Source organism: Phyllostomus discolor, chromosome 5 (genome assembly GCF_004126475.2).
Source record: "Phyllostomus discolor isolate MPI-MPIP mPhyDis1 chromosome 5, mPhyDis1.pri.v3, whole genome shotgun sequence".
NCBI lineage: Eukaryota > Metazoa > Chordata > Mammalia > Chiroptera > Phyllostomidae > Phyllostomus > Phyllostomus discolor.
In genome coordinates, this window is record NC_040907.2 from 489,213 (window position 1) to 516,595 (window position 27,383).

At 65.4% G+C, this 27,383-nt stretch overlaps 4 protein-coding genes across 8 annotated transcripts in view; 2 read left to right on the top strand and 2 right to left on the bottom strand.

The window, feature by feature from the left end:
* SSU72 (SSU72 homolog, RNA polymerase II CTD phosphatase) overlaps positions 1-452 on the bottom strand; it is a 45,602-nt gene extending 45,150 nt beyond the window's left edge. For both annotated transcript variants that reach the window (XM_036025170.1, XM_028512537.2), the window contains exon 1: positions 90-452. In XM_036025170.1, coding sequence (XP_035881063.1) covers positions 90-268 — 179 coding nt within the window. In that variant the 5' untranslated portion in view covers positions 269-452. The remainder of the gene's footprint in view (positions 1-89) is intronic.
* Positions 267-2,297, top strand: LOC118500487. The gene is made up of 2 exons (XM_036025099.1): positions 267-871; positions 1,090-2,297. Exons 1-2 carry the CDS (start codon positions 267-269, stop codon positions 1,313-1,315), a joined length of 831 nt encoding a protein of 276 aa, XP_035880992.1. The 3' UTR covers positions 1,316-2,297.
* Positions 2,298-4,898: 2,601 nt separating this feature from the next.
* FNDC10 (fibronectin type III domain containing 10) lies at positions 4,899-8,578 on the bottom strand. Its single transcript, XM_036025171.1, has one exon. It carries the CDS (start codon positions 6,906-6,908, stop codon positions 6,201-6,203), a length of 708 nt encoding a protein of 235 aa, XP_035881064.1. The 5' UTR covers positions 6,909-8,578; the 3' UTR covers positions 4,899-6,200.
* A 7,922-nt stretch (positions 8,579-16,500) lies between these two features.
* Positions 16,501-27,299, top strand: MIB2 (mindbomb E3 ubiquitin protein ligase 2). Of its 4 annotated transcripts, XM_036025174.1 has the most exons (19): positions 16,501-17,190; positions 18,090-18,257; positions 21,070-21,339; positions 21,415-21,586; positions 22,424-22,530; positions 22,630-22,824; positions 22,974-23,116; positions 24,174-24,278; positions 24,354-24,516; positions 24,595-24,728; positions 24,830-24,978; positions 25,062-25,218; positions 25,294-25,454; positions 25,558-25,684; positions 25,790-26,023; positions 26,281-26,459; positions 26,538-26,719; positions 26,807-26,872; positions 26,978-27,299. In XM_036025174.1, exons 3-19 carry the CDS (start codon positions 21,093-21,095, stop codon positions 27,214-27,216), a joined length of 2,760 nt encoding a protein of 919 aa, XP_035881067.1. In that variant the 5' UTR covers positions 16,501-17,190; positions 18,090-18,257; positions 21,070-21,092; the 3' UTR covers positions 27,217-27,299. The 4 variants fall into 4 exon arrangements, with proteins under 4 accessions (XP_035881067.1, XP_035881065.1, XP_035881068.1 ...); XM_036025172.1 differs by having other exon boundaries at positions 24,354-24,728; XM_036025175.1 differs by lacking the exon at positions 24,174-24,278.
* The last annotated feature ends 84 nt before the right edge of the window (positions 27,300-27,383 follow it).

Here is a 27,383-nt window from a genome sequence, read left to right on the forward strand (position 1 = left end):
GGCCGACGAGCGCGGCCCCGCGGCCCCTCGGGCTTCCGTCGGAGCCACCGCCGCCAGCTCGGGCCAGGGCGTCCCAAGGGCGCGCCTACCTGAGGATGTTGTGGGCCTCCATGCTACGGTTCTGGTTGCTCGAGCAAACCACCGCCACCCGCAGCGGCGACGACGGCATGGCGGCGGCCGCCCCGTCCGCACTCTCCGGCTCCGGGCTCCCACCCAGTCGCGGCTCTTCCGCACGAGCAAGATGGCGGCTGCGGCTCCCGGAAGTCATGACGCGAAGCGGCGGCGCCGGCGACGTACCGCGTCGGGACGCGCGGCGCGGGCGGACACACGGCGGCCCAGAAGCCTCCCCGCCGTCTCAGAGCCCCGTCGGGGGGCGGAGGAAGGCCCACCCAGCGGGCGTCGAGCTGCCGAGAGCGCTTCGGCCCTGGGCGTACGCAGCCGAGGCCCGCGGTCCTCACAGGAACTGCCCACCGACCTGCGCCGGCGTCCTGACGTCACAAGGCGGCGCCGCCGTCTCCGAGAGTGACGTAAGGCGTCCCAAAGGTTCCGCCTTCGTCGCTGGGAGTGACGTCGCACGCGCTCAAACAGGCGTGGCCAGCGGCTGGGGGCCACTGGACGCGTCGCTTGGCAACCGTGCGCGCTCCGCAGACCCCACGGAGCTCGGAGTCCTCGGTCCTGCCGCCGGGGCCGTCGCGCCCGCCGAGACGGGCTTTGCGCGCACCCTCGGCCGGTCCAGGAGGGCCGTCACGTCTCTCCGCTGCCCGCACCTCTTCGGGAGGGACGCCCCTGCCTCCGCCCGCCGCCCCTGCCGCCGCTTGCGCCGGCGTCCGCCATCGCCCTCCCGCGGAAACCCTGCGGAGTTTAACGTTAGGTGAAGTACGGGCGTGCGTGGAGAGAGGGTCCGAGAGGCGGCGCAGGTGAAGGCCGGTGGCCTCATTTATAACAGAAGGTTAATCCCGACAGGGCGTGTGGGCGGAGCTCTCACACCCGTGTCACCCAGGGAGCCCTGCGGGGTCGGCTCCGGGGTCCGGACCGAGCACCTCGAGGGTGAAGGCCCCCACCCTCAACTTCCTCTTCCGCTCTCGCCAGTACTTTCTCCATTTCCCTCCGGGTGGAAACCCCCACCTGGCTGGCCTGGGCCTCCCATTCCGGATCGCAGTCCGTCTTTGCCCCGAATGAATTCTTTTTGCCGCGAGGACACCCAGCCGACGTTTTACTCACGTCCGGCGTATTTGCGGCTGACGCCAGAGAGACCCCCACGGCTCCAGGGCTGGCGAGCAAACAGGTGTGGCGCCCACAGAGCCATCTAAGTTAGCCGTTTTTCTCCAGGGCTCGGGGGCTAAAGGGCGTTTTTCTCGCGGACCTGAGCTTCTGCGGGTTGTGTTCTGAAGTTTTCCGGGCTTTATTCAGGATCTGTGCAGAATCTTGGGAGGCTTCTTTTTTCTGTTAACAGGCCTTGTTTGGGCTCTTGCTGGACACTTTGGCTCGACCCCCTAGAGGGTCAGGCTGCTTGTTGGGACCGATTCATTGGTGCCGGCAGCGGCCTTTCGGACTCTATCTGGAACCATATTGTCCCACTGAAACTGTCATTCAGATACCAGGTGGGGAGGAGGGACCCCTCCAAGGCATGACCTCTGCCTGACCCTGGAGCTGGACCAGTCCGAAGGGAGAGTGTTCGCTTTAAACTGCCCCGGAGGCCGTCTGGAAAGAATCAGCCAGCACCCCTCCCCTGCCTGGGGCTGCGTGCTGATCCCAGAACAGTCAGTCCGGGAGTGTGACTCCCCTGTCCTGCCCTACCTGGTCATCCAGCACCTGCGAGGTCGGTGTGGCGTCCACTCGCCCTGCTGCCGTGCCGCCAGAGGCCCGCTGCTTGTGAGAGTTCCCCTCAGGAGGCTTTTCCAGTCCTCGGACACCTCCGCTGGGGTCCGCTGCTTAGGCCTTCCCCTGGTCTCCCCGGGGGGTGGTGGGTGTTTGGCCTCCTGGCCTTTCCCTGGGGCCGAGTCTGAGGGCGCAGACCCCAGGCTCCTCCCCGGCAGCCGCTCTCCCCGGAACTGGCTGTTCGCCGACCTTCCGTGGCCCGGCTCTCCTGAAGTGACACGGTTTCAGTGGCGCTGGCCAGCACGGAGCCCGCTGGTTGCTTGAGCTGTTTTAGACTGTTTGGGCCCTTGCTGTAGAGAAAAGTCTGAAAAACAGGGTCGCAGTCTGAATATTTTCAGGGTGTCCCTCCTCCAGGGACCCCGGCTGAACTTACGTTTAGAAACCAGAGTCCCGCTCTGGCTGGTGTGGCCCAGCGGGTCGAGTGTGTGTCGTGTGCCCCCCCCCCCCCCTTGCTTCAGTTCCTGCTCAGGGGACAGGCCTGGGCTGTGGGCCGGGCCCCTGGCTGGGGGCGCGCGATAGGCGGCCAAGTGGTGTTTCTCTCCCTCCCTTCCCCTCTCTCTAAAAATAAATAGAATCTCAAAACAAAGCAAAAAACTATGGTTCCTTCCTGGCCAGTAGCTCAGTTGGTAAGAGCACCCAGATACACCAAGGTTGTGGGTTTGACCCGGTCGGGGCGCATACAGAAACAACCAGTGAATGCATTAAAAAGTGGAATAAAAAATTGATGTTCCCCCCACCCCCATTCCTGTCTCTCTCTCTCTCAAATCATTTTTTAAAAATTGTCTAAATAAACAAAATGAAAACTATATTCCCTCATGTGCATTTTTAACTAAAGGGACAATGTGACCAAAAGTAATTTAGGCTGTCAGTGGCCATGGTCCCGGGGACAGGGCAGGGACCCCAGGAGGGGACGGCCCCTCCCGAGCTGCCGTGTCTGCTGACCTCGCGCCCAGGATGGGGCTCAGGAGGCTGGGGGGGTTCACAGTGTGAGAAACCATTTTTATTGTTACCTTCGGCCCCAAGGCAAGGAAAACTGCACAGTGAAGAAGGGGGTACACACGCAAATTAAGCCAGGGTCTGGGAGACGATGACACTGAGGCAGACAGGAACACGCGGTTTAAGTAAAAAAAAACAACAAACAACCCCACACACACCCCGACTCCAAAGGTGACTGGTCAGGGAAGGCCCACAGGAGTAAATGTGCTGGACACAGGCTCCTGCGTCCAGTCTCCACCAGCGGGCAGAGTCAGGGTCCGGGGGGAGTCGCGTCTGCATTCCGTGTCCGCTCAGAGGGACAAGTGGCCACAGGTGACGAAGCTGCACTAACTGTTCTGCACACAGAAGCCGTCACAGTGGGAGTCTCGAGAGGCCACCGGCCAAGCTCCTGCAGGGGGGGCTGGGGACCGAGCCCTGGGGCATCGGGTGGAGCACGGGCGGCAGTCCAGTCGGCTCTGACAGGGTCACCCCCCCTGGCTGGTGGCCTTCCAGCAGGCCTGTGAACTCGGTCCTCCTCCCGTCGCTGCCTTACACGTGAGGAAGCTGAGGCAATGAAGGGCAGCGTGGCCTTCCGTGTTTCCAATCCCCACTGGTCACTTCTGTGTCAGAAATCAGCTCACTATCCCCAGGCACCAGTGAGACAGGCACAACCCGCACCACCAACAAGGCATCTGGACCCACCTCCAGGGCACAGGGAAGCCCTGAGGGTCCCAGGGGAGCAGCCTGTCAGCCCTCACGGTCTGAAGTAGGAGGGGCCTCGGAAGGGCAGAGGCCACCACCAGGGGCACAGGGGACCGGGAGGCTCCTACAGGAGGTGGGTATGGAGGGGCCTGGACCAGGTGCACTCGGCCTTTCAGGTGGAGCAGCGGGGCTGGGAAGGGGAGGAGCCTGGGTGTCCCCTGCAGCCCTGGAAGGATGCTAAGGCCACTGGGGAGGAAGGCTGTGGGGACGACCTGGGATCAGAAGCAGAAGCGCTTGGCCAGCTACCAGGTGCAGGCTGTCTACCAGGCCAGGCTCACCCGGTGGACCTCGCCGGGCAGGCGGCTGGGCTCCAGGCCTCTGAGAAGCCCCTGGACTGGAGCCCTGAAACCGCATCTCCGGAGACAGCAGCGGGTCAGGGCAACCAGCCCCTTTTGCTAGCTAGTAGGCCAGGTCTGTGGCCCTAGATGGTATGAGCTCAAGCCCATAACCAGAGCCTGAGGTCTGGAGAGTGGGGAGGAGGGCAGGAGAGCAGGTCTCAGAACCATGTGGCCCAGCTCGGGGACCGGGAGCCCCCGGAAGCTGGAGGACGGGCCATGGAGCCTCAGGCAGCGTTTCCGACAGGCCCGCCCGCACCCTAGGGGAGAGAGTGGCGTGTCCCCCACAGGCAGTCTGGACCAGAGGCTCTCCGTCTTCCTGCTGGACGTGGAACCCAGCCCACTCACCCGCCCCCCACTGCTGCACCCTCCCCCTTCCACCCAAGGATGAGTCACTCCAGAGCCTGCCCCCCTTCCCTGCTGGTTTTGCTCCTCAGGGTCACAGCAGCACCAGGATCTCAAGGACAGACCAGGCAGTGGAGGGCCTATGAGGAGGGTGGGTGGCGATCCAGTGCATGTCACACAGGAGCCCCAGGGCCACTGGCTGTCCCTGCCCCCCCCCACTCCAGCACTGCGGGAGGGGGCCCTTCCTGGAACCGCCTAATTGCTGGTCATCACAGCTCATGGGGGTCACCCTGAGACCTGGCTATTCCCAACTGCAGCAGATGCTGCCCCCACCCCGACACCATGCCCACACTGTGGGCCCAGGAAATATTGTCCCAAGTGGGTGGGTGGGCAGGCCCACAGTGGAACAACCTGCCTAGCCCTCGGCCAGAAGCTTCAAGGGCAGGGGCCCTGGGGCTGGCCACACCTGACCGGGTAAAGACCCAGGGCCAGCCACTGGGCTGCCACTCCAGGGACTCGAAGGAGCTGGGGAGACAGGGGCCCAGCTCGTCCCCTGCCCCTGCACCCTTGCCCCACATCCCAAATAAGCACACAAAACAGCGGTCTTCGTCTAAGGACAATGGACATTGTAGACACTGGCACCCAGCTCACACCGGAGCGGTGCCACACCAGGGGCGAGCAGGGTGGAGACAGAGGGAGGCAGGGGCACCAGCCGGGGCCGGGGGTTGCTGGTGGTCGCTAGGGTGAGGGCCACAGGGGTTAACCACAGTGACTCCAGAAATGCCAGGTCCGGGGCATTCACAGTCGGGGGGCTCACGGAGAGTGAGCACTGGGTGTCGCCGGGCGGTCAGCGCAGGAAGCAGCCTCAGCCAGGGTGCTCAGGTCCGCCCAGAGGGGAGCAGGGTCCGCCTTCCGTCCACAGTGGATGTGTGGGCAGGGGCCTGGCCAGCCGATCCTGGGCTCCCGGTCCCTGGGACAGGGCGGGAGAGGGGGGTGTTGTCTGTCGTGCTCTGGGCGAAACTTGGGATCCAGACCACCATGCAAGGCTCTGCCGCCACCAGGCTCCCTCTTCCTAGCCGTCTGCCCCCCGCTCGTCACAGCACGTCATCGGGGGCAGTGCTGCAAAACGAGAAGCGGGGAAGGCACCCAGCCCCGACCCACCAGCCTCCCCCAAGGTCGGAGAACACTCACGCCTCGAGCAGCTGGGTGCCGGCCGGCCCGGCCTGCTGGACTGCACCTGGCTCCCAGCTCGTCAGACACCAGGCAGGGACACACTAGGGGGCGCTGTTTACAGAGGTTCCTGCAAAGCGTGAAGGGGGGTCCCCAGGAGGACTCTAGCCAGAAGGACACACAGCCCACCAATCTCAAGGACATCAGGGGACAAGATGGCTGGCTCCTGCAGTGGGCCCAAGACACTAAGGCACAAAGCTAACCTAAGCCCGCTGGGGTGGGGTGGGAGGGCAAGCTCCGAGGGGGCCTCGGGCCGGCAAAGCGCACAGTGACCAAGCAAGGAGGACAGCCCGATTCTTCCCACTTGGCACGGATTGCAGCTGCAGGGTGGCGACGGGCAGGCAGGGTCCTAATGGCTCTCGCTAGAAGGGGTCCTGTGTCCTGAGGGCCCCTGTACAGGCTTCTGGGAAGCAGGAAGAGCCCTGGATGCGGCTGGCACCCGTGCCCAGGCCCAAGGGGCAGTTCCGAACTGGATTCTGGGAAGCGGATGCCAGGCTGGCAAAGTCGTTCGATGACTCCTGGCCCTGGCGCGGGCGGGCCGGTGCCCTCTCCATCTCCAGCAGGCCCTGCATGGCGATCCTAAGGAGGGAGCAGGAACCAGGTGGCAAGAGTGGGCCTGAGGCCTCCCTGGCATTTGTCGGTAGACAGAGCCCTGGTGGGCGGTCACCTCCAGCTTCAGGGCTGCCGGCGCAGGCCCGGGCGCCCAAAGGCCGGGTGCATGAGGTTCTCCGTGATGTAGGCCACGAGCAAGCAGATGACCACGAGCATGACGCAGATGGAGCCGCCCACCGCCGTCATGGCCACGACGATCTCTCGCATGCCGGCGGGCTCCGCGGCGAACTCCACGCATTCGGTGGGCCCGGAGGACTCCGGGGGGCCGGCGGCGGCGTGCTCGGCGCGCAGAGGCAGCAGCTGCAGGCACAAACGGTAGCGCACGCCGTCGTGCACGTCGGGCAGCAGGTAGTCGCGGCAGGAGGCGCCGAGCAGCACGCGCTCGCACGGGAAGCGAGTGTAGGCGCCGCGCCACGAGCAGTTGAGCGCGAAGGCGCGCACGCGGAGCGCCTGGGCCGGGGGCAGGCGCCACTGCAGCAGCACGCTGCGGTTGCGCAGGACGCTGGCGCGTAGCAAGTGGCCGGCAGAAGCGTGCACCGCGCAGCCGGGCGCCTGGCAGCTGAAGCCGCGCGCAGGGCTGCGGAAGCACAAGCGCCCGCCGCCCGCCTCCGGGCCTTCAGGCAGCACCTTGTAGGGGCACCAAGGCGCGTCGGCCCCCGGCTCCCAGCCCGGGGGCGTCGGGGCGCCCGTGGCGCAGGGGGGCGGCGCGCAGGCGGCCAGCAGCAGGAGCAGTAGGAGCAGCAGCGGCGACGGCGGCGGCGGGGCGTGCATCCTGCAGCTGGGCCGGGCGCGGGCGCACGGGCGCGGGCGGAAGGTTACGCGGGCCACGCCGCCACCGCCGCTCCCCGCTCTCGCCCGCCGCACCGCGCCCTCCGCCGCCGCCCGCTCTGACTCGCCCCCGCGCCCGGTGCGCGCTCGGACCCGGCGCGGCGGCGGAGGCGGGGCCGCCCCACGCTCCGCCCCCCTTAACCCTTGCTGGGCCGCGGCCTGTGGGTCCCCGGAGGGTGGATCTCAGGCGAGAAGAGGCACGGGGCAGTGAACCCGAGCCCCTGGTGGCGGCCACCGCGGCCTCGAGACCCCTGTCCTCGGCCGCGCGGGCGTGTCGGCTCCGCGCAGGTTCACCTGCGTCTCCTTCTCGCCGTGTGAGCTCACTTCCGATCCCTGCTCCCCTCCTTGCCCCCGCCAGGGTTTCTGAGGCTTTCCCGTGGGCTGTGGCGGGCAGTCGTGCCGGGGTCAGCTCCGCGACTTCCTTAGGCCACGCCGTCGAGGACGTGGTGCTTCTGGATGGGGAGGGGAGGCAGCGCCTGGGACTTGCAAAGCCCCCGATCATGCCGGTCCACCCCAGGCGCAAGGTGGGGACGTCAAGTAAGGGTCCCGCCTGTCCTGCCGCGAGGAGGTGAAGACAGAAAATTCCCTGAGCCCCCAGGGCTTCCGTGCCTCCCCCCCTGGACAGCACAGACCAGGGAGGGGCGTGAACGTTGAGGCTTCCTTGGGTGAAAACTTTTTTCATTCTTCACACAAAACAGGCAGCTACAGGGCAGACCACCCTCTGCTCTGGTTAACCCCTGGGGTAGCCCTCCAAAAGGTCCCGGACGTGGGTCAAGGCTGGACAAAGAACCCTCCTTCCCGCAAGTCCACTTTCTCCCAGTCTTGTCTTCAGGATTGGCCCCAAGACCCTTGCCGCTCAGTCCCATTCCTACATGGCTCTCCTGGCCCTCCAGGGCCGGGGGTCGGCTGGCCAGGCCTGCCCGGTCTGGGAGGACATGAAGCAGGAGCATCTCCCATTCAGGGCGCGGGGTCTGGCTGGACAGTGGCTCTGTGTTCTGGGCAGGGAGGCCAGGAGTGGTCGCCAGCCACTGTGCTGTGTTACCCGGGGCTCCCTGGGGGCTGTTCTCCCCTTGGGGGGGGTGGGCCTCAGTGGGCTGCAGTGTTCACAAGATACCGGTCCCCAGCTCTGGACAGCCATGGAGCACCCCACCACCAGCCTCACCAGTTCCTGGCCATCCCCCCAAATTCAGGTCACCACCAGATCTCAAGGCCTCTAGCGAAACATGAAGGGTCAGAGGCCCCCACGCCAGGCCAGCACACCTTGTTACCTGGCCTGGAGGACCATGACCCCAGCACCAGGCCTCTGCAGCTTGTGGGGACCCTGAGCAGGGTCTCCAGGCCTCCGCACCATCTAGCTTGGGGGTCAAGGTTTGGGGAGGGGCTTTCCCTGGCCCCTCCTTTCCCCTCAGGTACAGAGGACCCTGGGCCCCTGCCCCAGCTCCGTGAGGGACTCGGAAGTTCCACCAGAGAAGCAGGAAGCAATGGTGACGAGCCCCCACTGCCCCTTGGAGCACAGGCCCACCTGCTCACACCGGGTCCAGTGGCAGCCAGAGGTGCCTGCAGGCAGAGGTCTGAGGGGTAGGAGCCCCGTGGTGGGCAGAGCGGGGCAGGTGGCTGTGTGTGAGGGGAGTCTCTCCGTGCCTTATACACGCGCGTGGAAGCGAGGCGGCGGCCCCGTTGAGTTGACAGCCTTTGCGACAGAGGTGCCTTATCCTGGTCGGTTGGTCGCTGGGATCAGGATCCTGGGCGCTAAAGTAGACGGCGAGCGCCGCCTGCCGGCCTTGTGAGGCACTGCGGCGCGGGGCCGCGGTCTGGGAAGGTCCCACTTTAAAACCTTTTCTGTCCTTTTTGCACCCGTCTGGCTCGCTGTCTTAGCCTTTTTGCCTGTGAGTTGTGCGCAGTCCTCCCAGGCCCTGGCCTCGGGCCGTACCTACACTGGCTCTGCCAGGCGATGGCGCTGCCCTGGGTGCTTTGCCATTCCTGGGTTTGGGGTCATGTTTGGAAGGTCTCCCCAGTCCTGAAGCTAAAAACGGGTTGTCCTTTGGGTTCCCGGTACTTGCGTGGTTCTATTTATTTACTCTGCATCTATTTTTGGCCAGCGCCAGACGGTCCGGCTTAGGGCCCAAGGCTGGGCCTCGGCTCCACTACTCCCCAGGGGCCTGTGAGGCGGCCTGTTCCTCACAGGCTTGGCACGCGGGGCCCCTGCTCCGACCCCACCATGTTCACTGTTCGGACCTGAGTACGCTTCTTACCGCCCGGTGGGGCGGGCGCCCCTCCACCACTTCCACCGTCCAGGCCCCCGAGACACGTTTCCGGCAACGGTGGGTGCGGCTCTGCCTGAGCAGGGCACTGGCTGGCAGCCCGAAGTCTCGCCCCTCCCTCGGGACAGCGGGGTCCTGTGTCCAGGCCCGGACCGCCCAGTGCTTTCCCACGGCGCGGCAGCCTGGCCCTGGCCCCGGCCCCGAGCGCGCATGCGCCTCAGCTCTGCGTCTCAGAGTCCTTCTCCGTGAGTCGGGGCTGACGACGTGCTGCCGCCCGGCCTGCCCGGCTGAGGACACCCGTGAGAACACGAGTGTCCAGGACACAGCAAGCACTGAAAAGTGGTCGTGGGGTCGATGTGACTGCAGGCTGAGAAGAGGGGTGTCGATTGGAACTCTGCACTCCGTGGGGCGTGGCACCCAGCCTCCCTTCCCGACGCTGCTTCCAGAAGGACCCCTGTGCATCCTGGGAGGAAGAAACGGGGTCCCAGAAGCAACATTCACCAGCTTGCCCAGGAGCACTCTGCGGTGGTCAAGGGGCACCCAGACCTGGGCAGGTGAGCCAAGCATCCGCCCAGCTGTTAGGGGGCGGGGAATGCCGCTGTTCCCAACATCCATTCATTTGTCCATTATTTCTGAGCGACTTCACCACAGGCACCTGGGCATGTGGCCTGGCGTGTCCCAGCTTCCCTTGCAGCTGCGTGTGTCCAGCCCTGGCCAATGGAACGTCAGTGGTATGGCACCCCCCTCCCCCTCCTCTGGAGGAGCCAGCCCTGGACCGCCCTGCACCAAAGAGAAGACCCATCCTCGGTCTTGTGTAAGCCCCTTTTATTCAAAGCTTTTCTGACACTCTCAGAGGGGCATGACTCCACCTACTCCCGTGTGTCACTCTGAGTTACGAACAGGGAAAGAGGGCTCATCAGACATTTGAAAAGATCTTTCAACAGGAAATGGAGAGACCGGAGCAAATGGAGAAGAGGAACCTGGATGAGAGGCTTTTAAAAATCTGTAATTAAACTGAAGTGAAAAAATTGTACCTGTGGAGGCCATTACAAACAGGAGTCAGAGGAAATAAATCTGAACTCAAAAAGATAAAATAGGTGGGAGCCGCGATGCGTTTTCACACCTCCCAGCAATGAGCAGTTCTCCAGCTCTCAGTGGACAGGGACCACTGTCTTACACCTTAATAAAAATTTTGTAAAACAAAAACGAACTGAAGACCTACCCTGATGTCAGGGTCCACAAGAATATAATTTAAGAACATTACATCTGAAAGAGGATGGCATGCTTATCGCTCATGGTATAAAACATAAACAGAAAAACACACAGAAACCCTATAACCTTGCAACAGCATTTGGAAAACGTGCACCTATTCACAGACTTCAGTGGGGTGGCTCAGCGGACTGAGTGCCGGCCTGCAAACCAAGATGTTGCCAGTTCTGTTCCCAGTCAGGGCACGTGCCTGGGTTGTGGATCGGTCCCCAGTGGGGGGCGTGCAAAAGGCAACTTATCGATGTCTCTCTCACACTTGATGTTTCTCTCCCTTCCTCCTTCCCTCCCTCCCATTCTCTATAAAAATAATTTTTAAAAAAAGATGAGTTCAGCCCTGGCTGGTGTAGCTCATTGGATTGGGCATCAGTCTGTGAACCAAAGGGTCACTGGTTCGATTCCTGGCCAGGGCACATGCCTGGGTTGCAGACCAGATACCCAGTGAGGGGCGCATGAGAGGCAACTGCACATTGATGTTTCTCCCTCTTTCTCTCTCCCTTCCCCTCTCCGGAAAAATAAATAAGAAAAAAAGATGGGTTCATCTATACAGCCACAAGATGTCTAATCAGACAAGTCCTTAAAATTAAGTGTTTTGATCATCCTGGCATTCCTGCCACGTCACCCCTCAGTGTCTGAAGGGGAGGTGTCTTGAGCCTTATGCTCAAGAGTCACCGCTAGGGCGTGCATGGTGTCACCAATCTGTCTGCCTGGGCCCTGCCTGGGGCAGGAGGGAGTGGCGTGGCTGTCCTGTGAGCTCTCTTCCTCCTGCCTTCCCTGCTCTATCTGAGCTCCACCTGCTGCTCATCTTTGCTCTCTCCCCGCTGCTCCCTATTGCAGTTCTTTCTAAATTTAACCTTTATTGTATTTTTTTCCATTACCACGTAGTTCCCTTATAATCCCTTGTCATTCTGCTAAAATGACTTCCCTCCATCACATCCAGTTTCGATTTCTGGGGGTGTGCTCCTACGGGGCGGGGCCTCCTACCTTCCGGGAGGAGGGGGGGAGGGGCAGCCGAGCAGGGCTTGAACCGCAGCTGCTCCGAGGGCTGCAGATGGGCCTGCAAGGCCGGCTGCGTCCCCCCACCCCCACCCCCGCCCCCTCCCCCTGCTCTTCTCCGGCTCTGAAACCGGTGTCACTGCTTCGCAGATCTGTCCTTTCCAGTAGCCACGGCACCAGCTGCTTCCCCTGCTTCTGATCGAGACGAACTCTTCCGGTTCACTCTTTGTGGCCCCTTGTTAGTTGCTTTCCTTCCACTTCCATTGGTCTGCTATGTAACAGTTTTAATGTTTAAAAATCTAATGGTTTTTGAGAAAGAAAGACACAGACACCATCTGCTTCGTTTATTTACGTGTTGCTGGGTTGCTTCTGGCAGGTGCCCCGCCGCAGGAACGAACCTGCTGCTCTTTTCGGGGCAGCGAGCCCACCTCCTCGGCGTCGGGGGGCTCTCACCCGCTCCTTCCTGCCCCCTTCACAGCTTCCCCGCCCATCACCACTGGGTGCTACGAGGGCCGCCAGCCGGTAACACATGCGGCAGCCGGGAGAACTGCGGTCACAAGCATTGTGCCAGCAACGCCACTCGCTTCTCCTCTTCCGCCACCTCGGGCGATGGCCTTCCACTGACCTTCCCGCTGCGGGCGGCCGTCAGCAGCTGGTCCCTGGCCCCAGCTCAACGCCAGCAGGAATCCCCAACTCGGGGCGCGCTGGACAAGAAAAGAGGCTCCACTGCAAACCGCCCCGCGGTAACACAGCGAGGCGCCGAGAACACTGCTGTAGCCGTTGTCCGTGCGGAAGCGAGGCTGCCCGGGACGCTGGGACCTGGGAAACGCACCCCACAACCCTCAGTAGAACGTGCATCCCAGGGACCCCCCAGAAGCTCGCTTATATGCACAGCAGGCCCTGCCCACTGGCCCCTGATTGGTCGCTACAGATCCGCTGATTGGCCACAGATGGGCAGCTCTGATTGGTTGGGGAAGGCCTCAGTCCTATTGGTTGCAATAGGATTCCAAGACCACCTCTAAAAGGGCCGCTCGGGGGCTCCAGTGCCGGCGGGCCATGGGGCCAGGGGCGGGCAGGTTGGTGCAGGTGCGGGCCTCTCCACCAACAGCAGGTTGTGTGAGAGGCACCTGTGTAGAGGTGGCTGCTGCCTGGCCACCAGGAGCCCTTCTTAGTTCGCACAGCCCCACGTCTTCTCAGGTCTTCATCGCTGCCAAGTGCACTTCCTCAGCGTCGACTGTGGGGCTCTGTTCTTTTCTGGGTGGTTGTGACCGTTGCAGTGCCGTTGTCCGCCGCCCCGAATCTCCTCTTTGGTCAGCACCCCCTAGAGACAGTGCGGCCAGTCGTCACCCTGGATCCTGTTGGCACCGCGATGACAGGCGCCCCTTATCGCTCATTCAGGGACCACCGTCCCGCTGACCCCACATCCTGACTTCCTACCTCGGTGGCTCACCTTTTGCTGAACACTTAGGGCGACTCAGACTGCATTTTGGAATCGCAGCAGTGCGGTTACTTGCATCCCACCGTTCCAGTGCCCCGCTGTCTCCTCCGTCCCCATCAAACCTTTTCGATGCTTCCGCGTCTTCACAGACAAGATCCAGTTTAACTAAATCCTGATACCATCTACCCAGAGGGCAGTGTCAGATCCCACGGGGCAAGGGTTCGAGTCCTCTGAGGCTGACTTAGACTCCATCACAATTCCAGGTGGCTACCTGTGCTTCTGGTCGACTGGACATAAATTGGAGGTTTCTACAACCCCGTCCTTAGATCTGACTGGTTTGACAGCTGCTCAGAGAGCTCAGGAAGTTTACTTAAGGGATCACCAGTTTACTACGCTAGGACATGACTCAGGAACAGCCAGATGGAAGGGATGCACAGGGCCAGCTGAAAGGGTCACAACCCTCTCCCCAAACCTCCATGTGCTCATCCACACATCTTTTTCTTGTTTGTTTGAAGGAGACTTCATTAATCACACAGGCACAACTGACGAAACCACTAGCCATTGGCGACTGAACTAAATCTCCAGCCCCTCCCCTCCCCCCGCAGGTCAGAGGGCAGGACTGAGTTCTAGTCCTCTGATTACATGGTTTCTCTGGCAACCAGCCCCCACCTTCAGAGGCTTTTCAAAAACAACTGTATTAATACAAACTGTGGTTAAGAGAGGCTTGTTATGAATATCAAAATAAGCTCTAAGACTCTCCACTTGGGAAACGCAAGAGTTCTTGGAGCTCTGTGCAGGAAACTGGCCAAAGACCAAATACATCTATTTCTTACTATAAATCAAGTTTCATAGAGCCGAAATCAACAAAAGATGGGAGATAAAGTTAAGGATATCTACCAGCAAGAGGTAAACAATAGGATTAGTCTAAGAAGTCCATCAGAATCTCAGTAGAGTACTCGCTGGTGTGGGTCAGTGGACTGAGTGCTGGCCTGGGAACCAAAGGACTGCAGGTCCTGGGAATCAAAGGACTGCAGGTTTGAATCCCAGTCAGGGCACATACCTGGGTGGCAGATCCCAGTAGGGGGCATATGAGAAGCAACCACACATTAATATTTCTCTCCCTCCCTTCCCCTCTCTGTAAAAATAAATAAATAAATAAAAACCTAAAAAAATCTTAGTAAAAATCCCATTGCGAGAACATAGGGAATGTTCTTTAAAAAGCTCTCACAGCTCCCACAGTGGTGCAGCAAGGCTCTGGGACGAAGAGGACCTGTGCCCAGGGCTATGGGTTAGGACCACGTCAAGATGTCATCACCAAGCCCAGGCCCAACTGCCCACTGCTGGGAAGGTCAGTCCTTAAGAGGCAGCTGGTGTGAGGGACATGGTTTCCTTCGGGGGCTGGCCGCCTAGAAGGCGGGGACTCTCGTCTCGAAGCCCATCTCCCGATCTCACTGCAGGCAGGGGGGCTTCCGAGGGGCGGGAGGGACAAGGAGAACAGAGAGGTCGTGGGGAGAGCCTGTGCAAGTGCCGCAGTGTCCTTGCTGGTCCCCATGTGGGTCTTTAACGTCTGTGTCCTGGAACCGTTGGGTGCCGGCCAGAGTCCTGCAGGTGGGCGACCCGAGTCAGCCAAAGCTGTGGTCAAGACCATTTTTGTGCAAGCAGGGACTGGAACTGCTGGCACTTGCAATGTGCTTACAAAGAAACTGTCAGCCTGTGAGTTCTTTTTATTAGTTCGCTAGGACATTTTGTTCTAATTCCACGTCATGGTAAGTCAGAGTAGCATTCCGTTTTTATTCCCTGTTACAGTACATCATTGTGACAGGAGACAACACTGAAGATAAAGGGAAGGTGCTCAATGCTTCCACAGAGAACAGATCACACACAGACCACCGGAAATTAGAGTGGCTCTGGAGTTTTCACCTGCAGCCTCCGGAGCTAACAGCAAAAAAAATTATGACTTCACAAATCTTGAAGGGAAAGTATTTCCAACCTAGAATTCTATACCTTGCCAAACTATCGATCGGAATGAGAGCAGAATAAACACATTTCAGGCACGGACCCTTCCCAGGAAGCTACTAGAGGGCTGACTCCAGCAAAGTGAGAGAGTAAACCAAGAAGGGAAGACAGTGCAGACCCCAGGAAGCAGGGGCTCCGTTACAGGAGAAAAGCAAAGAGATCCACAAGGCTGACCACATAGGAAAGCTCGAGATGACAGCTGTGCAGGGGCCTTGAAAGCAATCAGTCGGGACCAGGACAGGAGGACAGAGGGCTCTGGCACAGAGGTCTCCAGGATGAAACAGGGTGAGTCTGAGCCTCTGGAAAATGTTGCCGATAGGCTTGTAGCAAAGATGTTAGACCCCTGGGGGAAAATTGGCTATGGGTCAGTAAACTCTAAGTATAAGAAAACTCTTAAGGAAAAATAAATACTGGGGAAGTATTAAGAGAAAGAAGAAAATATTGTGCAAGAACGGAGGCATGTGTTTTTGTTTTTTTTTTTGCAATAACAGGAAGCAGCCAGCACTCAAGGAAACGTACCCGGGAAGTTGATGTAATCCTAAGGGTTAGGGAAGTCACGTGGCCATTCGGTGGGGGGGGGGGGGGGAGGGGTTGTTTGGAGACCAAGTTCTCATTGACCTTACCTGGAAGTCCAAAGAAATGCCTAAATAGACAACTAGCAGCCTCTGGTTTAGCAACAAGGAGGGTTCCTGTCATGGGAAAAGCTGTAACTTTCAAGTATCTGCCTCCGTGTAATACACAACGGGCGGTGACTTTTACTCTGTCCCCCGTTCTGCGCGAACTAAACCCGTGTACTGCCGTTACTGTGACTTTAACACAAATTACATCAAAAGAGTTGGCTCCGACCACGCTTCGTCTCTCCGTCCACGAGGTCAAACCAACGTCGCTGCGGACAGATGCCCAGGTCCCCCGCAGCCGCCGTCTCCCCGGTAACGGAACGCGTCTCCAAACCCAGGAGCGCCACGTAGGATCTGGAGACGGCGACGCGCCTCGCACACTTACGCACTTCCGGCGCAGGTTCCGCCCGGGAGCGGAGGGGCAGGGTCCCCAGTCCGCGCGCCGCCTGGAGCCGAGTCCGGCCCGTGCGTGTCCGGCCCTCGGTGACCCGGGACGCCAGTGTCCCCGCGCGCACCCAAGGAGCCCTGTCCCTTCCCGTGCGGTTGCACGCCGCTCGGCCCCCGCGCCCGAGCGTGGTGACAGGTGCGTGCGGCTGCCGCAGTCCGCACCCCTCTGACGACTGGATCCCACGTCGTCCGACGCGAACGCGCCCTGCGTCCGCGGCGGCGCAGACCCAAGCTGGAGCCCCCGCTCTTCCCGGGGAAGCAGGCCTTCCCAGCTCTGCGGGGCCAGGGTTCCATCACGCCGGCCCGGCCGCGGCGCCCCCAGCAGCTGTCTGCGTCAGTGCCGCCGCGGGGCCTCCTGGGAGTTGAGGTTCAGGGCCGCCCCTGCTCTGGGCGCTCTCGGGCTGCAGACTACAACTCCCGGCAGGCCTTGCGGCGGCCCCAAGAGCCCGAGCGCTCGCTGGGGGCTTGCACATCCTTGGCGGGTGGGCTGGGGTGCGGCGGTCTGGCTGGCTGTTGCGGGGCAGCCGAGAGGCTGCAGGGCTGCCGGCCGCCTTGCTAACAGACTCGGCGCTTCTCACGCCCCGGGAGTCCCTGCGACAAGCGGGCGGGACGCAAACTTGCGAGCAAGTGTAGGGGTCGACGGTGGTGTCGTACTGGGGCCGGGGCCGGGGATCTGGCAGCAGCTGGGGGCCTGCGCGGCTTCCCGAGGAAGTGTGATGGAATGACACGGGGCGGGGCGGCCCCGGGCGACGGAGGCGGGGGACACCTTGCGGGTGGGCGCGCGACCCTGTCCTGTCCTGGCTCCTTGTGTCCCGGCTTCCCCCGCGGGCCAGTGCTCTTGGCCAGCACGCAGCGCGGGGCCCTGACGTGTGCGGGGCCAGGGCCGCCAGTCCTCCGGCTGCACTCCAGGCGGCCCTAGACCCCGGGGAGCCCTGCGGGGCAAGAGGCAGGCTCCTGGGGCGGCCCTAGGTGTCGTGGGCGCCTGCCCGGGAATGGGCATACAGACAGGTTAGCTCTGCCCGCGCGATCCGGTCGGAGGTGCTAACTGCGTGTCTCCCCGCTGCCACAGGGTCGTGGCGTGCGCAGGTGGCCAGGCTCAGTGTCGGTGCCCAGCTCTCAAGGCGTCAGGGCTGCAGCCCCAGAGGCGCAAGGCGGGCTGCGGGGGGACTGGACGGCCCAGACAGGTGAGCTCTTGAAGGGCCTGCGGTGTGGTCGTTGAGGTTTGGCGCTCTCGTTCTGCCTGGCGACTGGTGAAGGGGTTTTGCTTGCTTTCACGTGTGTGTGGTGGGGTGGAGAGTTAATGGTGCCTCTCTCCCTCGGAGTTCGGAACTGGTTGAAGTAAACAAAGTCGCCAGACCGACTCCTGGCGGGCACCAGCGGGGCTGGGGAGCAAGCAGCGTAAGCAAGAGCAAGCCCTGGCAAACCTTGTCTTTCCTGGCAGGTCCCCTCTCGCCATTCCTGTGACCTAAAGGTCACGATCCCATCCACAATGGGCTGGTGCAGTGGTTGGAGTGTGACCCTCCAGTCTGCAGGGTGCCCAAGGGTCCCGAGGGTCTCCCCCGGGGCAGTGACCACCCTGCACGTCCTTTGGGCCACCCCGAGCCGCAGGTCTCGGGCAGGGCCAAGTGCGCTCTCCTGAGCTCTGCCTCAGGGCTTCCCCCTACCCTCTCCTGGAGAGTGTGCACATCCCTCTTCGCCAGGGCTGCCACATGACGGGAGCCTGCTGACGGCCCCCTTGGGGTGCTGATTCCAGCAGTGGCAGCAGCAGCAGCAGCGGGCCCTTGCGGGGCCGGGGGGCTGCCTCTGTCGCCCCCCGTCTCCTCTCCACACAACTTTTTCCCTGCGAATAAAGGCACTCTGCCAACTTCTTAGCTGAATGTGGTTTAATCTTTGTGGCACTGAAGTTTTTCCAATAAAACACTGACAAGCAGGGGGCACCGTGCCTGTACACTGTTCCTGCGTGGTTCCAAACTCATGGGCGCCCAGGCGGGTGGGCCGGCCCTGGGAAGGGGGGGACCGGCAGCGCACAGGGCGGCCCCAGTGGTGGAGACAAACACTGACGGTGTGACGCTGCCTTTTACAGCCGTTTCTCCCGGACTTCCCGGCGGGCCACCTGCGGGTTTGCTGCGCTCCGTGTCGGTGATGGCTGCTGGTTTCCAGCAGGGGATCTTGGTGGCCAAGCAAATGTGTGACCCAGGAAACAGCAGCTCGGGGTCTGGGAGGCCGGCACAAGGCCGGTGCGCGCTCTGAGGTAAGTCCCGCTTGGCTGCAGCGTGTCAGTCGCACGAGCCCTGCGCCCTGGCTGCCTCAGAGTTGTTTTGGACGTTTGTAGCCACGGCCTCGGCTGGGGCTTGGTGCCAGCCAGACGCCTGGCCTGTGGGCGCCATGGGAGGGGGGCGGGGAGGCGGGTGCTGGCACAGCAGTCTCTGGCGGCGGAAGGAGGCAGTGGCTCTGGGTGAGCCCCTGCTGGAATGGGGGCTCTGCTCCTGGCCCTGGTGTGGCCCCCACTCGCCCCCTCCGCACACACCCCGGCAGACCTCCCGAGGGGGGTGGCAAGCTTTGATGCCGGGACCTGGTGTCACGTGGAGCCCAGTCGGCCGTGTACTGGGCCCCAGGAAGGACAGCGACAGAGACCGGGCAGGGAGGTGGTGGCTCCCCTCACCCCACGAGGGTCCTAGGACCCTGGGCCAAGGTGCTTCTGAGCTGGGGCACAAGTGCCACGTCACCGTGGCGCATGCAGGGGAGCAGCGGGCGGGCAGGCTGGCTCCGGTGACGCCGTGCTGGGCAGTGGTGCCCAGACCTCTGGAGGGGGGGGTGGAAGGCAGGGGACAGAGAGGCTCCCAGGGCATGGGTGCCCTAGAGCAGGATGCTCCTCTGTCCTCCACGGTGCCCCCCAAGGTGCCTTTGTCTGGGTTAGCAAGGTGGGAGTGGGGGCGGTGTGGCCTGGGGCTCAGCCCTGGGAGGGCGGCAGCTGGCTGGCCCGGGGTTGGAGGCGGACTGCCAGGCTGTGCTAAAAATACCAGGTGTGAGGACGCCAGACACTGGCCAGAGGCCCTGGTGACCCTGCCGGGCACCCCAGCCCTGCTCTCTGCTCCCCGTCCCGCGTCTGGCTGGAGACAGTCCTACAACAGCAGGTGTGGCTGGCCAGGGGGGCTGAGCCGGGCCCCGGGGCGCGCCGCCCTGCTGCGACTGCCGCATTCTGGCTGACGGCCCTGGGCCGGGGTCCTGCTTGCGTTCTCGGTACGGTCGGGTGCCCCTGCAAGTGTGGGTCCGCACTGGGCCCGGGCCCTCACGCATGCGGCTGCCTGGGAAGAGGCCGCTCTGGCTCCAGGTGCGTCTGGGCGGGAGGAGGGCACGGGTGGGCCTGGCAGACGTCTGTGGCCTGGAGAGGGACGGCACGGGGCTTGGGTCCTGAGGGGACGGGACGGCACGCTGCTGCCACAGGCCCCTCTAGGCCAGGCCGCTCTGCCAGAGCCAGACACGCGTCACCCTGCTGGCGGGGAGGCACCAAGCAGGACTCCGAGGCCACAGGTGGGTGGCCCGCCGTGCCTGCCTGCCCAGGTGGCAGCCCACAGGACCCTGCCCCTCGCCTGCGGCTCGCTGCGGCCAGCCGAGGGTGGACAGCGGGTTACCTGGGTTTTGGGGCCTGTGGCCTGAGCAGGAATGGGGCGGTGGGCAGGGCATGGCCGCTGCCCCTCCTCACTGCCTGTCGACGGCCTCGGTTGGGCCGCCGTGGTCCCCAACGTGGCCGGGCCCGGGCTGGGGGTGTGGCCGGGCCCGGACCCTGGAGCAATGTGGCTTTCCTCCCCGGGCTGGCCTCGCAGGTGCTGAAGGCCACCCGACGGCAGCTCGGCCACACCCCAACGAGCCCCAGGGTCCCCCACCGGCCTCCCCCAGGCTGTGCGGCCGGGCCACCCCAGCCCAGCCTCACGGCCCACAGTGGAGCCCTGCACTCCGTGAGGTCCCGCTCTGCCCCGAGGGCACCGTCTCCGGATAGGGTGCGGTGGCTGCTGCTGTGCCTCCAGGGGCCGCTCAGCCCTGTCCTGCACGTGCTGCTGGGTTCCGCTCTCCACCGCCTTCCAACTCCGTCTGCGCTGGTGCGCAGGAGGGTCAGCGGGCGAGCTGTCTGCGAGGGGAACGGGCGTGCATTTCCGGGTCAGGGGTCAAGCCCACCTGGAAGGCCCTGCTGCCGAGGTGGCTGCCTCTGCCACCGGCTCCAGGGCTCCGGGCCCGAGAGTCACTCGCCGCGCTGGTGGCCTCCCTGGGAACTGGGTCGGGTTGGGGCACTTGGCTGTTCTTCCACACGCGCCTGAGCCTCCCCTGCAGCCACCGCGGGGGGAGTGGGGCGGGCTCCTGCTCCCCTGGGGCCAAAGGGGGTGCTGTGCACACACCCGGGGCAGCTGGGCTGCCGGAGTGGCCCGGCAGGGCGGCCGCTGACCTGGGGGCCGTGGGAGACGCTGTGCAGGTAACCGACCACGTGTGGCAGCGGCCGGGGGCCCCTGTCGCAGGGTCACACCTGTCTTCCACAGGGGCGTCTGCGCTGGGAGCTGCGCACCGGTCCCGCCCAGTGTCCCGGCCCCTGCCGTCTCCCTGGGCCTCAGCCAGCAGCCTCTGGGCCTCCGGCCATCCAACCCCTGTCTGCTGTGCTGCCCGGCCTTGCCCCACCGCCCGGGAGCCACGCCCGCTGATTCTTAAACGCCCACGACTGGACCTAATAGTGGACCCTTGCCGAGGGGGCCTCCCCTGCCAGGTGCGTGCCCTTGGTCCCCAGGATCCACTTTCCTCCCGTGGGGGCTGCCCCGCACCCCTCCGGCGCACAGCAGGGCAGGGTCTCAGAGCAGCTTGGCGGGCCTTTCCACAGAGGTATCCCCCTCCCCGCCCTCCATGGTGCCACCTTCACCGTCGGGGCTGCCCCTCCCCCTGCTGCCTGGTGGCCAGGGACCTCTCACCCTCTCTAGTGCACATGTGCTCACACACTTCTCTCCACCACGCTCCCTGGGGTGGGTGTCCACCCCACTCTCCCCGGCAGCCCCGCCTGGCCTGAGGGTGCCCCCTGCCTGCAGGTCCCCGAGCAGCGCCGCCTACCATGGACCCAGACCCCCAGGCAGGCGTTCAGGTGGGCATGCGCGTGGTGCGCGGTGTGGACTGGAAGTGGGGCCAGCAGGACGGCGGTGAGGGCGGCGTGGGCACGGTGGTGGAGCTCGGCCGCCACGGCAGCCCCTCGACCCCCGACCGCACGGTGGTCGTGCAGTGGGACCACGGCACCCGCACCAACTACCGCGCGGGCTACCAGGGCGCGCACGACCTGCTGCTCTACGACAACGCCCAAATCGGTGCGTGCACCGACGGGCAGGGGGCGGGGCGGGGCGGGGCGCGCCCACCCGCCCCTGATGCCGCCCCGCCCCCAGGCGTGCGGCACCCCAACGTCATCTGCGATTGCTGCAAGAAGCACGGGCTACGGGGCATGCGCTGGAAGTGCCGCGTCTGCCCCGACTACGACCTGTGCACGCAGTGCTACCTGAGCGACAAGCACGACCTCGCGCACGCCTTCGAGCGCTACGAGACGGCCCACTCGCGCCCGTGAGTCCCGCCGCCCGGCAGCCGCCCTGTGGCCGCGACTCGCTGGGCCCTGACAAGCACCTGTGACCCCCGGGGCAGGTCCAGCCTTCCTGAGCCGTTTCCCTGGAAAGTGGGCAGGGTCACAGTCACTTGAGGGGCCCGGGCGTTGACACCTGCTGCCGGTCCACCCAGCAGGCCGCAAGGAGTGGTGCTCTGGGGGGGCTCTCCTCTGCCCTGGCACCGGCCCCAGGTCCAGGCGGGGCTCCCGGGAACAGGGCACGGAGGGTGGCCTGAGGGTGTGCAGCCAGCATCTGCTGTGGAGGCCCACCCCCAGGCTGGGCTGAGGAGGGGCTGCTGGTCTGGCTGGGAGGCTCCTTGGCTGTGGTCAGGAGGGTCCAGCTGGGGAGGAGGTCACTGGGTTGGGGTGGGCACCCAGGGGCACCACCCCATCCCTTTGTGTCCCGGTCACTCCCCTCACTGTAGCCAGAGGGGGAGCAGGGGTCAGCTCTCGGGGCACCTGTGGCTGGGCCTGTGTTTCTCGTTCCTACATTAACGGTGTGCTGAGCTCCCGGACCAGGCTGTGTGCCAAACGGGGGTGGGGGGGGCAGCCCGTGCAGAGGCCGCAGGTGCGGGGGGGCCGCACACGGGGGCTGAGCTGTGAGGCTGTGCCCGGGGTGCCCGTCCAGCCCAGCATCGGCGACGGTCTCCCGGGGGAGCACGGTCGGCAGGCTCGCTCCAGGCCCCGAGTGAGGAGGGCACTGGCCTGCCTGGCCGCCGTTGGGGCCCCGGGCGTGGGGAGCGAGGCCGGGGGGCTATCGTGCTGCCGTTGTGCATGGCCCGGGGTGTGCGGTCTTGCAGGGTCACGCTGACTCCCCGCCAGGGCCTCCCCAAGATCCCACTGAGGGGCATCTTCCAGGGGGCGAAGGTGGTGCGGGGCCCCGACTGGGAGTGGGGCTCGCAGGACGGTGAGTGGGGGGGGCGGGGGCGGGGCGGGGCTGGCCCGGGGCTGCGGCTGCCTCTGGCGGTGTGGGCTTAGCCTGCCGGCGGGTCCGCTCCCCCTCCAGGAGGGGAAGGGAAGCCAGGCCGAGTGGTGGACATTCGTGGCTGGGATGTGGAGACGGGCCGGAGTGTGGCCAGCGTGACGTGGGCTGACGGCACCACCAATGTCTACCGCGTGGGTCACAAGGGCAAGGTGGACCTCAAGTGTGTGGGCGAGGCAGCCGGCGGCCTCTACTACAAGGAGCACCTCCCGAGGCTTGGTAAGGGCTGCCCGCCCGCCGGCCCTCCCGCCCTGGCTGGACCTGTGGCGGGCTGGGCTGGGCCGGGCCAGGCGGGCTCTGCAGGAGGGGGGGGGTGCAGGGAGGGGAAGGGAGGGTTCGGCCTGAGTGGGGCCTGCGCCCGCCTCCAGGCAAGCCGGCAGAGCTGCAGCGCAGGGTGAGTGTGGACGGCCAGCCCTTCCAGCACGGGGACAAGGTGCCGTGCCCGCTGGACACAGACATCCTGAGGGAGCTGCAGGAAGGCCTCGGCGGGCGGAGCCCCAGGATGGCGGAGGTGAGCTGCCCCGGCCACGGGTCCCACGCCCTCCCTCCTCACAATCTCGGGGCCTCGGCCACAGCCCCCAGGACTCGCCCCGGTTTGTCGGACGGAAGGGCACCATGGATCGCGGGGACCTCAGGGACGTGCCCTGTGGTTCAGCCAGGAGACCTGCGGGCCTCCCCGGCAGGCGCTCACCGGAACGCCTGGGCCGAGGCCCGAGTTCTCTCTTCTGCACCCCCTCCCCAGGCCTGGGCGGCCCTGAGAGGGGAGCAGGGGGCCTGTCAGGGGCCTGGGGGCGGTCCAGGTGGGGAAGGACGCAGGCTGGCGGGCCACTGGGAGCCGTGGGGGCGTGTGCGGTGTCTGCTCAGGGCACTGAAGGAAGCCACTGGTGGGCTCACCTTCTGAAACACCGGCATGGGTGCTGCGTGGGGCGTCCGTGGGGGCAGGAAGGCCCGTGAGCACAGAGGCTGATGCTTGGCGCAGGGTTGGGAAGAGGAACGGGAGAAGGGACTTGTGGAGGGTGGGCAGCGGAGGCGGTGGGGGCCCTGGACCCGGGGTCCAGGCCCCCCGGGAGCCTCCAGGGAGGGTGTGTGTGGGGTCACGAAACAGGTGGTTTGTAGAGGGAGCCCTGTGCCTGCCGGAGAGGCTGCAGGCGTGGGGGAAGTTACCAGGGAAGGTTCGGGGGTGGGGGTGAGGCCCCTTGACCCAGCCCCCACGCTCTTCTCGGTCATGCTGGGGCCACACCCCCAGCGCCCTCCGAGCCTGGCCTCCGCCCTGCTGCCTGCCCCCCGGCCTGCGTGCAGGGGCCGGCTCGCCCTGGGCTGCACCTGGGCCCGGAGAGGTTTCTGTCTGCTCCGGCACCGCCGCCCGCGGCCGCTCCAGCCGCCGCCCCACGGCACTGAGGCGGAGCCACCGGGGCGCCCTGGTCACCTGGGGCCCTCGTCACACTGGACCCTGTGGCAGTGACTTTGGCCAGGCCTCCGCGCCCCGAGGCCGGTTGGGGCACCCCTGCTCGAGGACCCTGGGCGGCCACGCTGGCCCGGGGTCCCCTCACAGGCCCCCCCTCTCTCAGCACAACTCCTTCCGGGCGGGCGACGTGGTGCGGGTCGTCGATGGCCTCGACACGGTGAAGCAACTGCAGGCCGGCCACGGCGAGTGGACAGAAGACATGGCGCCCGTGAGGCCCCTCCCCCAAGTCCCCCCCCTGTCCTCCCTGCCGGGAGGCCTGCCCGTGACCCCGCCCTCTCCACAGGCCCTGGGCCGCGTGGGGAAGGTGGTGAAGGTCTTCGGAGACGGGAACCTGCGCGTGGCGGTCGGCGGTCAGCTGTGGACCTTCAGCCCCTCCTGCCTGGTGGCCCACCGGCCCGAGGGGGACTGCAACCTGGACGTGGCCGAGCACACCCGGGAGCACAGAAGTGCGGGCACCTCGTGGCGGTGGGCGGTGGGTGGTGGGGCCACCCGGGGCAGCCCTGACCCTCGGCTTCTCGCCCCAGGCTCCCTGAGCGCCGCCCTGGACAAGCTGCGTGCCCAGAAGAGCGACCCGGAGCGCCCGGGGAGGCTGGTGGTGGAGGTGGCCCTGGGCAGCCGGGCCCGGGCCCTGGACCTGCTTCGGAGGCACCCTGAGCAGGCACGCTCCCGAGCCCACCCTGAGCCCACCCTGAGACCCTGGCCGGCCCGGCCCGTGGTGGGGGCGGGGCCCGGACGCTGACCTCCTGGTGCTCCCGGCAGGTGGACACCAAGAACCAGGGCAGGACCGCCCTGCAGGTGGCTGCCTACCTGGGCCAGGTGGAGCTGGTGCGTCTGCTGCTGCAGGCCCGGGCGGGCATGGACCTGCCGGACGAGGAGGGCAACACGGCCCTGCACTATGCGGCGCTGGGGTGAGGCCCGGGCGGGGGCCCCGGGGGCCGGGCCTGCGGCTCCCCGGGCAGCGGGCAGCACTCCCTCCCGCCTCTCCCGTCAGGAACCAGCCCGAGGCCGCCCGCGTGCTCCTGACCGCGGGGTGCCGCCCCAACGCCCTCAACGGCGCCCGGACCACCGCGCTGCACATGGCCGTGCAGAGGGGCTTCCTGGAGGTGGCGAGGGTCCTCTGCGAGCTGGGCTGCGACGTGAACCTGCCCGTGAGTGCCGGCCCCCAGCCCCGCCCCCTGGGCCCAGGGGGCCTGCCGCCGAGTGACCGCGGCCCTTCCCGACAGGACGCCCAAGGGAGCACGCCGCTGCACTGCGCCATCTCCGCGGGCGCCGCCGCCGGGGGCATCGTGGAGCTCCTCACCGAGGCGCCGGGCGTCAACCTCGCCGCCACCAACAGCCAGGGCTTCACCTTGCTGCACCACGCGTCCCTCAAGGGCCACACGCTGTGAGTCGGGGGCGGGCACAGGGCCGGGAGCCGGGCCGCGGGCCCCCCCCCCCCCCCCGGGCCGCCCCCCCCAGACGCACCTCCCCGCTTCCCGGCTCCCCAGGGCCATCCGGAGGATTCTGGCCGGGGCGCGGCAGCTGGTGGACGCCAAGAAGGAGGACGGCTTCACAGCGCTGCACCTGGCCGCCCTCAACAACCACCGGGAGGCGGCACAGATTCTTATCCAAGAGGTGGGGACGCGGGCCCTGCTGCTGGCAGGGGGCTGGGGGCCGGGGGCGGGGCCTGTCGGCGTCTCTGGGCTGAACCTCCGCCCCCCCGCCCCCCGCCCGCCCCAGGGCCGCTGCGACGTCAACGTCCGGAACCGCAAGCTGCAGTCGCCGCTGCACCTGGCCGTGCAGCGGGCCCACGCGGGGCTGGTGCCCCTGCTGGTGGACGCCGGCTGCGGCGTCAACACGGAGGACGAGCACGGGGACACGGCCCTGCACGTGGCTCTGCAGCGCCACCACCTGGCGCCCCTGGTGGCCGACGGGGCCGGGGGGGACCCGGGGCCTTTGCAGATTCTGTCCAGGGTGAGGACGTGTGCATGTGGCCGCAGGCTCCAGGCAGGACCCAAGGGACCGTCCCCCTCGGCTGTGGGTGACCGCTGGGAGCCAGGCCCTCTGGAGGGGTGGGGCAGCCCCACACCATGGCCCGCGGCCCCTCCCTCTGCCTCCATTCCCTCCGTCTCAGAGGGGTGTTAGGGTCTGGGGGTGCCTGTGCCCCAGAGGCTCCCTCCGGCCAGCGTTCCCCCAGGCCAGGCCCTCACCTGCCTCTGACTGCCTCCCAGCTGCAGGCCTCGGGGCTCCCGGCCAGCGTGGAGCTGACGGTGGGCGTGGCAGTCGCCTGCTTCCTGGCGCTGGAGGGCGCGGACGTGAACTACACCAATCACCGCGGCCGGAGCCCGCTGGACCTGGCCGCTGAGGGCCGAGTGCTCAAGGCCCTGCAGAGCTGCGCTCAGCGCTTCCGGTGAGCCTGGGTGGGTGGGGAGTGGGGGTCGGCGCCCCGCGCCCGGGCCCCCTCAAGCCCTCTCTCCTCCAACTGCAGGGAGCGGCAGGCGGGCGGGGGCCCGCCTCCGGGCCCCAGGCTGGTGCTCAGCATCCCCAACACGGTGACGAACCTGCACGTGGCGGCGCCGTCGGGGCCCGAGGCGGCAGAGTGCCTGGTGTGCTCGGAGCTGGCGCTGCTGGTGCTGTTCTCGCCGTGCCAGCACCGCACGGTGTGCGAGGGTGAGTAGGGGAGGGCGGCGAGGATCCGGGTCCCTGGGGGGCCGGAGCGGCTACACCCAGCCTCCTGCTCCCCCCCCCCCCCCGCAGAGTGCGCGCGCAGGATGAAGAAGTGCATCAGGTGCCAGGTGGTCATCAGCAAGAAGCTGCGACCCGGTGGGTTAGGACTGGATGGGAGGGGTGGGTCTCGCACCGGCCCCTCCCCCACCCCCCACGTCCGCACCCCCGCGGGGCCAGCGCCTGACCCGGACCCGCCCGCAGATGGCACGGAGGTGGCCAGCGCGGTCCCCGCGCCCGGCCCGCCGAGGCAGCTGGTGGAGGAGCTGCAGAGCCGCTACCGGCAGATGGAGGAGCGCATCACCTGCCCCATCTGCATCGACAGCCACATCCGCCTCGTGTTCCAGTGCGGCCACGGCGCCTGCGCGCCCTGCGGCGCGGCGCTCAGCGCCTGCCCCATCTGCCGCCAGCCCATCCGCGACCGCATCCAGATCTTCGTCTAGCCGCGCCCCTCGCTCTCCGCAGCCACGTTCGCGTCACCCTCCAGAGCCCCACCCCCCGTGTTTTATAAAAAGATTCACGGACTTTTCTGCCTGGTGCCTACTTGCGGGGCGCGGGTCTCAGGCCCTGCCGAGCCTCGGTGCCCGCGTCCTGCCCACCACACCGCCGG

Bases quoted from the DNA above. Each gene is read 5' to 3' on its own strand.
- MIB2 (XM_036025172.1), top strand. From the start codon at position 21,093: ATGGACCCAGACCCCCAGGCAGGCGTTCAGGTGGGCATGCGCGTGGTG. The intron at 21,340-21,414 runs GTGCGTGCACCG...CCCCGCCCCCAG, and splicing joins CTACGACAACGCCCAAATCG to GCGTGCGGCACCCCAACGTC. The intron at 24,729-24,829 runs GCACGCTCCCGA...TGCTCCCGGCAG, and splicing joins TTCGGAGGCACCCTGAGCAG to GTGGACACCAAGAACCAGGG.
- FNDC10 (XM_036025171.1), bottom strand. From the start codon at position 6,908: ATGCACGCCCCGCCGCCGCCGTCGCCGCTGCTGCTCCTACTGCTCCTG.
- LOC118500487 (XM_036025099.1), top strand. From the start codon at position 267: ATGACGCGAAGCGGCGGCGCCGGCGACGTACCGCGTCGGGACGCGCGG. The intron at 872-1,089 runs GTGAAGTACGGG...CGCTCTCGCCAG, and splicing joins CCTGCGGAGTTTAACGTTAG to TACTTTCTCCATTTCCCTCC.